Source organism: Anser anser (assembly GCF_964211835.1).
Source record: "Anser anser genome assembly, chromosome: 2".
In the NCBI taxonomy this organism is placed as follows: domain Eukaryota; kingdom Metazoa; phylum Chordata; class Aves; order Anseriformes; family Anatidae; genus Anser; species Anser anser.
In genome coordinates, this window is record NC_139721.1 from 94,808,916 (window position 1) to 94,819,030 (window position 10,115).

Below are 10,115 nucleotides of genomic sequence, written 5' to 3' on the forward strand. Positions count from 1 at the left end.
CCAAGAAACAGCAGCACCCAAACCAGAGGCACCCAGACAAAGGGAACCCCATGGGGGCACCCCAAAAGTTAGTCAGCCTCAATAACGAGAGGCTTCCGTGACCAGGGGCTTATACTGTGGGGAAGTGGGCGTCCAGACCAGTTATTTCCAGGTGCCCGTGCCCTCCTCGGGAACATACTGAGCTGTGAACACAAGCACACCGCCAACACCTGGGCTGCTCCTCAGCCGCCAGCTGCTCCCGCAGCCACTTCGGCGCGGTGCACTCTGGGCACTGTAGTCCTTCGGCCCTCCGCGGCGCTGCGTGCTCTCCAGCCGCGGGGCGCGGGGGGACTCTCTTTCCCACGGCGCAGCGCGGGGGCGGGGGTGGCCATCAAGTACCCAGAGCGGGGGGGCGAACCGCTATCTTAGGGGGAGATGGGGCGGCTGCTACCCGTTGGTATGTCGTGGGGTGGCGTGCCGTGGGCAGGCGGCTCTCACCGCTCCTCTATTCCTAGCTCTCGCGTTTAGTCTTTCCTCCCTCCGCCTCCCTCGCAGATTCGTTACCCCTCCCTTTCCTTTCGTTATCCCTCCCCGCCCCGCTCCCCACCTCCGGCGGCGCTGCGGAGCCGGAGCCGTGACCGGAGCGGAGCCAGCCGCGGCCGTTTCCCCGCTGCGCCAGCCTCCCGCCGCAGAATCGCATGTCCTCTATCCAGAACCTCCAGTCCTTCGGTAAGGGGAGCCGCTGCCGCCCTGCTCCTGCCCCCCGTCTTGTGTGTCGCCGGCCCGTCGCTTGCCTGGGTGTGTGGGAGCACCCCGAGCCGGGCTCGCTGGTGGCTGCAGCCCCCAAGGTCTTAAAGTCTAGGTGGGCAAAGGGAGGCCGGGTATGGTGTCAGGGAAGGGAAATTTCTGCTTAATACCTCTGCTCCAATTAAAAAAGCGCCTTGCTTTGCTGCAAGACTGCCTTTTCCTTGCTAATGCCCCAAAACCTGATATATGCCCTACCTATGATACTGTTTGTATAGATCGAGCTGTATGGGTGGTAGGTTATTTCTCTTGTATTAGCATGGAAGTTTACCTTACTGGGCTGTGGTTCTCCAACTTTCTTATCTGTAGGCAACAGAAGCAAGCAAAAAAGACTTTGTAAGATAATGTTGTCAAGCTTTTTGTGTTAATTTTAACTCTGGCCTTGTGCACATAGGAGACATAGTAGGAGGTTATGTAAATCATCATTTGGGAGTTTAGCTCACAGGATTTCTCTTAAGTTATCTAGTGTTAACACCTACAGTGTTGGCTCATCTCCAACCTAATCCTAAACTCTGTCAAGCCACCTTTGTGTCAAGGCTCCATTTTTCTTACACCTTTTATTTGAAATTTTAATTCCATTCCTTTTTCTGCTGAAGTTTTATTCTTTTGGTATGTTTGTTTTAAGTGGATGGCAAAACTTAATTAGTATTCTTGGATTTGTGTTTTGGATGGAAGTTCAGGAAGTCGTAGCTTGCACAAATGTTGAACCTGTGTTTCATGTGTATGAGGCTCTTCAATATGGTTCTGACTAGTATCCAAAAATTACTTTGTATGTTAATAGAACAAACAAAAAAAAAACAACCAACCAAACAAAAAAAAACAAAGCAGTTCATGCTTCAAGATTTATTTAGAGGAGCTACTGATTAGGAAACTTGTAGGGCTATCAGGTAGAATAGAGTCAGTATTAAATAAGCTTTTGCAGAGAACAGAGAACAAGAAGTATAACCTGGAAACCTTTCTTCTTCAGTGCCTTCCAGTTTTAAATGTTAGATATACTTAAGCTTGGAAGCATTTGAGAATGGACCTTTCTGTAGTTGAAGTATAAATGAACTGTGTTACAATTCTGGCCTAAAACTACTGACTGACAGAACAGTGCTGGTTTAGAAACAGCTGCAGTCATCTGTTAACTTCTGTTGCTGTGTTTTGTTTAGGTTATGAGTTACAAATTACATTGGTGGCTTAAAAAGCTGGTAGTGCGGTAGCTGTCAGAGTGTAAGATTTCTGAACTTGTACAGGAGTGTGTTTGCAAGAGCTCTTTTATTTTTCTAAACCAGTTATCTGATAAAAGATATGACCTCTCCCTGCAAACTGTATTTTACTTAAAAAGTATATGGCTGTCTAAAACCTTATGTGCACTTAGCATTCTTTAGAAACCATTTTTCACATGCAGAGCTTCATGATTCATGGCTTACAAGAAATAGTGCAGTCAATTAATACTGTAGCTGGCAATTGTTCATGTTCAGGAAGGTATTAAAGCAGCTAGATGCATGAGAGCGCTGTGGTGAGTTAGTAGGCTAGGTAAGGCATAATACAGATATAGAAGAAAGTAGAATGTGTTCTAAAATGGGAGAAAATGGCAAAGTTAACCCCTAAAGACCAACCTTTGGGAGGTGAGGAACTTGTCTGATAGTTTTTGAGCGTTTTTCTTGCACGGGAATTACACAAATCATTTTCTTCTTGCAGATCCCTTTGCTGATGCAACAAAGGGTGACGACTTACTCCCAGCAGGGACTGAGGATTACATTCATATAAGGATCCAACAGCGAAACGGAAGAAAGACACTAACAACCGTTCAGGGAATTGCAGATGACTATGATAAGAAGAAACTTGTGAAAGCCTTCAAAAAGGTGAAGTTCTTGATTTGATTTTAAGAATAAAGGTACTATATAAAGGAGTATGATAGCTATTAATGCTAAGTAACAGAACGGTTGTTTTATCTCATTCTTGTCAGTGTACATCACTTCCATATTCAGGTTGATCCCTTTCCCTGTCTTTCTCAAAATTCCTCTTGGAGTCCAGTGACATTGCTTCATGCTAAACAGCTAAACATTTCTATCCTATAAAGAATTAAGTGAAAAATATTCTGGGTGTTGATGTGAATAAGATCAGTTCGAAGTAGAACTATTTTTGCATTCCTGCTTCTTTCATTGGTGGGTTACTGTTGAAGTAGAGGTCATCCTTGTGCTAGGATGAAAATACTTTATTTTAAAGTAATCCAGAGTTGAAAGACTGTATCTTAAGCCTTGGTTTTTCATTCTTGTAATGAGCATTGGCTAGTTCCTCCTCCATGGTGGCTAATCCTATCTTTGCTTGAATTTACCATCAGCAGCTTGGTTAGTCTCTGTAAGCATTACCAGACATACTCCATTTACTCTCAAAACTAGTGTAGACTAGATCATGCCTTTGCCTTGCTTGACATCAGAATATAGTAAGCAGCTTCTGTGACAAGATTCAGAAAAAGAAAAGCAGAAAAGACTTTCTAAGTAAAATCATAATGTACATTCAATGTCTTAGAATATGAATGTCTCTTTTTAGAAATTTGCTTGTAATGGTACTGTGATTGAACATCCTGAATACGGTGAAGTTATCCAGCTTCAAGGTGACCAGAGGAAGAACATTTGCCAATTCCTTTTGGAGGTGAGAGACTAAAGATAAACATCTTGCAATATTCTGAACCTGTCTGAAAGCAATAGTGTAACAGGTGACCACTGATGTTAATTAAGCAGATGTCCACTCTTCCTTTATGCTTGCAGCCAAAAAGTAAATTGACACTTGCAGCACTTGTAGGATGAGAGTAAACCTCCAATAAGAATCAAAGTGCCTTAGAGTGCATTTACCCTGCTACAACATACTACTTGTTTTCTCGAAGTACAATTCAGGTTCTTTATTTGTAAAATAAAGTGTTTGCAAACAGTAATTTTGAGACTGAAACTACTATAGAGGAAAGAGGCTATCGCCACTCGCTTACTAGTGTAAATCATGGTGGAGAGTTTCTAAACTGTCAAAGACTAATTGCTAGGACTACAGAACAAATGCAGTATCTGATAGGATTTTCTTTTTTTGAATAGTAAATTCTTCTGTGTGACCCAGAAATGTTTTGGAAACAGAATGCTGCTTTCTTGAGGATACACTGTATTTCAGTTTCTTTGATCAAAGTAAAAGATTGTGGTAATTTGATATCACAACACTCTATAAACATGTAAGCTTTACTGAAATATGTTGCTTTTTTCCTTTAGATTGGCATTGTCAAGGAAGAACAACTGAAAGTTCATGGTTTCTAAAATACCTGTACTCTCATGAAGAATCCTGCAGTATTTGGTCTTACCTAGCCTGGCTCTTCTGTGAAAAATGAATCTTTGCAGTGAATGGACTTCCCTGTTACCTGAATGTTTAAAATCTGGTTCAGATTTGCATGACTATGTGAAATGTGTGGCGTGTAGACTAGAAACACATAAGAAAACTTCAGTAAGGTGGTAATGAAGACAGTTGTGAACTTCAGCACATTTCCAATGGAAATGTTTTAGTGATGATTGTTCAGTTTTACTCTTCTTCATCTGACTTACCTGTGTGAGTTGTCTTAAAATAGTATGTGTTGCTTAAAAAAAAAAGTTTATTCATGTATTTTCTGGAATATCTTGAAATGCTTTAGCTTAAGGTTTAAACTAGTATAGTAGCCTTGCTACAGAATGGCTAAAACTGTTTTGTGGCAAGTACATCTCAGTGCTTATTGAATAAATTGACAAATCTATGTGATGAAGTATTAGCTAATTAGTAGATTAGCTTGATGCGATTTTATGCTGTAGCAGTAAGACTAGAGCTTTAAGTCTCTTGTGTAGGCATATCTTGGTAGCAGTGTGGTAAGACATTGTTTGCTCAGTAACTGAATCTTCTCTCCAAAATTTACTACAGTGGCTGTAGTAGTGGTAGTGTTAAGTATAATAGGACTAACATAAGCTGAAATACTTAAAGCTGCTGTTACTAAGAGCATGTTAAACATCTAGGTCTTAGATGCTACTGCCAAAAGATTTGAAGGAAGTACGTAGAATTCTGTATCTCTTCTGCTAGTGAAGGAGAAGGATCTTGAGTTGGCTTCTGCAATGACTGAGCATTTAATGTTGGCAAGCAGAGTACTTTAATTAGCTGGTAATGTTAGCTGCAGAAGTAAAAGAGGGAACAGGCTCTACACTAAACTTTTTTCCAAGTTTGAAAAGTCTTACTGTGATTAATGGTTAACATGGAGGTTTATTGCCGTGGGGTTTGGGTGTTACTACAGAAAGATGATTTGGGCTACTTTTCTAGCAAGCAATTAATTTGGTGTTATTTGAAGTTATAATAGTTTTTTTTATACCAAGCTCCTCATTTTAGTTAGCTGTCAGTGTTTGGTATTCTGCTTGCAAGATAAGACTCTTAACAGAATGAAATGATTTTTACCTGGTCAAACATGAAGCTCCTTTCTTTGTTGTGAGGTAGACATGGAAATTTTCTCTGAAACAATTGAAATAGCACTGAGCTGGCAAACCGTAAGAATAGTGGGGAGCTTTTTTTTTAAAAAAAAAAGTCTTGTTGTGTCATGTATTCCTTGTAAAGGAAGAAAGATTTCTTTACTACTGAGACTTATTAGCAGCTTATTCAGGAAAAAAATTGACTACCTAAGTAGTCAAGAAATGTGCAAAACATTAGTTTTTACCACCTGTATCCATACTCTTTCATGTTCAGAGACTTGCCTTTCTAGACAAATGCTAAATTTTAACTCATTTGAATTCATTTAGATTAATTTAGATATGAACCTTTATGTCACTAACAACAATTAGGGAAGCATTATAGAGCATTCATATGACAACTTTGTACTCTCTTGTCTAGGTAATTCTACTTGTAAGAATCCAGTGTCCAGTCTCTCCACAATTTTTTCCTCGTGTTACAGTTTGTACTGTTCCAGAAGCAGGGTGTTCGAGAAAACAGTAAACTCTTAAGGTATAATGTACTCAGGATGAGGAAGGAAAGCAAAACAAAATGTCAGCACACACAACTAAAATCCAAAGAATAAGTCTTTTGCTAGTCTTAGCGTATTAGTGGAATAAAGTCATTGTACCACAGGTTTGCCTAGTCCTGATTCATGAGCATTAAAATGATTAATCCTTTGGGGATACGTAGCACTTAATGATCTCTGTTTTATCAAATACCAGAAAGACACTTAAAGCTTGTTCTCCTGTCCAATAGGGAAAAAAAAAGCAGTACTGTCTTCTATTTCAGTGGTACTACATGAATACTTCTAGTGGGTTTTTGAGCTGGAGATTAACAAGTCTCACGTGTTACTGAGTCAGTCTTCATTTCAGATGATGTTCCATTAACTTTTACTACCGAAGCTTGAGTCATTTCTCTGTAGTCATTTTACTTGAAATGAGGAGAAAAAAAACCTTTCCCTTCATTTGAAAGTCCTTTCTGATAGGAGGAATCTTGAGTTGATAGGGAGCTTGATTTTTGTGCTGTAGTGGTAGAGTTTTGTGCTTTGACCTTTGAAGGTCAAAATTGAGAGAACAAGCAGTACATTTTGAGTTTAAATAGATGGGATTTGTGACAGTGAACAAAACCTCATCTTTTAGAGGAGGAAAGAGAAACTTCTTACATATTTTTTAAATAAGAATAGTGTCTTGATGAGATTGGGCTCAAGGTTAGCTACAAATCTCTGCATTTTACAGAGGAAAGGCCTCTACAATTTCATATTCTATTATGTAATACTAAAAAATCTTTCTCAGAGCTCAGCCTACTTGAAATACAGGCCGATGTTTCAAGAATGCTGGAAAACATGAGACTTTAGAAAAGAATTATGCAAGACCTGTTTCCACAGTGAAGGCAGTTTTCAATCTTTCCAAATATTTCAAAATAAGTTAGAAAATAAGATAGTATGTCACCCATAATAGCTGAGACAGGAAAAGGGAGCTAGTAATAGAAAATACTTCTAAAACCCAGTGATAAGGATTGAGAGTGTGCAAGCTTGGATGACAAAGTGGTTGTTTCTTTTTGTTGGCATATGTACTCCAAATCTCCAGCACTGCCTCCTGAGTGATATTTAGGCTTAATCACTAGCTCTGGTTGAGTGTATGGACTGTTGTTTCAAATTCATAACCTTGATATACATAGGTATGTTAGGCTATTGCAGCTGGCTTTCAGCTAATAAACTGGAGTAAGCTGTTGCATCAATTTTTTGAATTGTATTTTTAGAGCCTATTTAATGCAGCTGTGAGCAATGAGACAATTGCTTCTGAAACTGGCAGCAGTCAGTACTTGTAGAAGATGAGATGTGGTGATTTAAGTATGTAAACTTCCTACTTGTGTAAATTATCAGACACTTGACCTTCACTTGTGGTCTGCCAAATTTGTCATGTTCTTTGCACAGCCTAAACAAAAAGCATTTTATTCTGGAGAACTCCTGGGGACGGAGGGTAGGAGGCAGGGGCTGGGTGGGGAGAAGAGTGGAAAAGCTTATCAGGACTTAAGTTTGTCTTAAATCTATTTTATTAACTTAGATTCTCCTGGACTGAATGACCACTAACATTGCCATTCCTGTTTGTGTATCTTTCAAGGAAGTTTAATTACAGCTTTTAGAGCTTGGTTCTAAATTTATCTAAGCCCATTATAAAACTTGAAATCATGAACCCTTGTTGAAGCTTAAATATTAAAAAAAATCAGTTCTGCATTTATCCTATTCTGTCCTCCTGATTACAGTCAGTTTGCAGTTGCCCTAAAGATGCATAATGTATTCACAAACCTTCCAGTAAGCACAGATTATGTAGGCAGCGTAGACTGCTGTAAAACCGTACCCTGTTTATAGTTTGTGTAAGCACTTACCTAATGTGCTGCAATGTTACAGACTGTACTATTCTAATCTTACAGTATAGGGCAGAAGAGATGATTTGAGTTTTAGTCAGCAATTCTTTCCCTTAATCCTTCTGGATGGCTTTAGTGTATAGGACTCGTGTGACACCCCTGGTTAAAGTGGCTCAGCAGTATTATGTGAAAGTGTGTATGAGATTGGTATTTAGCAAGTTAAAGAACGTGACAGGCCTTTTATAGATTAATTTGGGGTACAGTTGTGGCTACTGTTGCTTTTCATGTGTTCAGGGTTGATTTACAGGGTCACTGAATGTTGCTCTACTGTGCTGCTGTTGCTAGGAAACTGGAAATGTTCTTAGAGGGTTATGTGTATTATCGTAGTAAGGATCTGCCATCCTCCAAAGACTCTCCATATATCTTTATTTGGTGTAGTCAGGAGCATGTCCCAAATGCACAGCAACATGGAAGCTGACAGTTGCCAGTCCAAAAATTCTTAAGATGAATAAGAGAATATTTTCTTGTTTGCTTTCCAGATGCTCCATGCCTACTGTTTTCCAGTTGATATGAAAAAATATCAAAAGAGGATTTATACTTTCTGGCATGCATTTTTAATTTTTGTTACATGCCTGTGATATGAACAAGTCTTAACCTGTATTGCTAGAGAGTTCATACAACAGTCTTTTGAAATAAAATGTACCAATGTTGTTTTATGTATGTTTTTCTAAAGCAAATGTAATTTTATGCTATTAAGAAGTTTTTGGTTTTTTTTTTGGTGGAAGTTAGAAGTGTAACTGAATGGAGATGTATGTGATCCTTTTGTAATTGACCATCTGATTACTTCAAAAGATGTTATTTCTTCCTTTAAATTTCTGCCATAAGCCATGTTAACTGACTTAATAAATATTGTGACTTGTTCTGGGATGATCATATTCTAAAATAAGATGACAGCTGTTGGCTTGAGGTCTAAAATTGTAGGTAGAAGAGGATCATCCATTTTCTTAAATAAGCAAAATGCACAATGTTTTAAAATGAAGCCATTAATGTGTGCTCAAGTTTGGTCTGTTATTTTAGAATGCCTTTCATCTGTGAAATGTGACATCACAGTTCTGAAATTAATTCAGGGACTGATAAAAATATTTTGGTTTATGTTAAACCATCGTTGCCGTGATTATGCAGAACAAAGCAGAAACAAACAAAAAACCAATCTAGGCTCAATTCTCCAAGCTTAGATTAGCTGAATTCTGCAGCCGTGGTTGCAGGAAGACTGGCCGTGCTCCTCAAAGATGGAGTTTAGTTGTAGCTGTTTGTGGTCCCTCTCCCAATCAGGGAAACAGCACTGTTCGTACAGTATGGAAAGACAAGTCTTTGATATCATGATGGAACATTGAACTCCATGAAAGAGGAGGCACTACAGTTGTGTTGGTAGCTGTCCACCATGTGAACTAGAAGGTTGTTCTTTTAGATGGACCCAGCAAATGATGTTAATAAATTCTGATTTTTGCATCAGTATTTATGTAGTAAGAAAGGTTAAAAAATGGTCCATACCCAGGAATTCTGAAAAAATCGAACAGGGGGGAACTTTGTTTTAGAGGAGTTAGTCTCAGCCGTTCTCCAAAAGAGAGCTACTCAAGTGGTGGGGTTTCTTCCAGATGAATGACAGGCTGCACTTCAGTAAATACTGTAACACATCTGTGTTTGGTAACACTGGTGAAAAAGATGGCCCTGCAAACTGATACTTGTTTGTCCTGCAAGGACTGCCAGTCAGAGCAGAGATCTGGATTATGACTTGAAGCCAGAACAAAGCCACTGTACAGGTTCCTTTAGCAACTAGTAGCCTCTAAATCAATTCATAAATTCTTCAAGAGAATTTAAGAAATGAGTATGAAAAAGGTCATGGAATACGGGGAAGAATATTTTCCTTCCTTAACTACCCTGTCTTTAGGTAAGAATTTGCAGCGTTATAGAAAAACGTGTCTGCTAGTGGTTTTACTTAATAAAGAAATTCTGTCAAGGGTGCTCTGTTCAAAAGCAGATGAGCACTGGATTCCTCACCCATCATTGCTTTACTTGACTTGCTTGCTGAGCTATTTTTGAAAGACACATGGGCCACTAGGGGGAGGGACGTCTCTTGGGGTCTTCAAAGTGTCTTCCTGTTAAGTCAGGATGAAACCATTATTGTTCAGTAATGCTGTGGAAGATAAAGGGCATAATAAAAATAGCACGTGTTTCTGCAGAGGGAGAAAAGGAAGGTGGTGCCTGTACCTTGTTTCCAAGCAAGGCAGTGCAGAGCCCTTCGGGTTGCCCCAACCTGAATCCTGTAGCATCTGCTGCCTTATGTTTTGCACAGCAAGGGAGCAGCCATATTGTTTCCAGGCCTTAACTGCTTTTGTTAGTAGTCAGCCTGATACATGGTTGTGCCTCTGGCAGTAAATCTAAAGTACCAGAGTACACTGGTGAGGGCACATGATACCATCATGCAAAGTAGAACCGCTACTGTGGGT

At 39.6% G+C, this 10,115-nt stretch overlaps 1 protein-coding gene across 2 annotated transcripts; it reads left to right on the top strand.

Annotated features, from left to right (window-relative positions):
* Positions 1 to 338: 338 nt before the first annotated feature.
* On the top strand, positions 339 to 8,528 carry EIF1B (eukaryotic translation initiation factor 1B). 2 transcript variants are annotated; one of them, XM_083826572.1, is made up of 5 exons: positions 339 to 436; positions 535 to 708; positions 2,467 to 2,630; positions 3,319 to 3,420; positions 4,020 to 8,528. In XM_083826572.1, exons 2-5 carry the CDS (start codon positions 678 to 680, stop codon positions 4,062 to 4,064), a joined length of 342 nt encoding a protein of 113 aa, XP_083682698.1. In that variant the 5' UTR covers positions 339 to 436; positions 535 to 677; the 3' UTR covers positions 4,065 to 8,528. The 2 variants fall into 2 exon arrangements, with proteins under 2 accessions (XP_083682698.1, XP_083682699.1); XM_083826573.1 differs by lacking the exon at positions 535 to 708 and having other exon boundaries at positions 354 to 436.
* Positions 8,529 to 10,115: the final 1,587 nt, after the last annotated feature.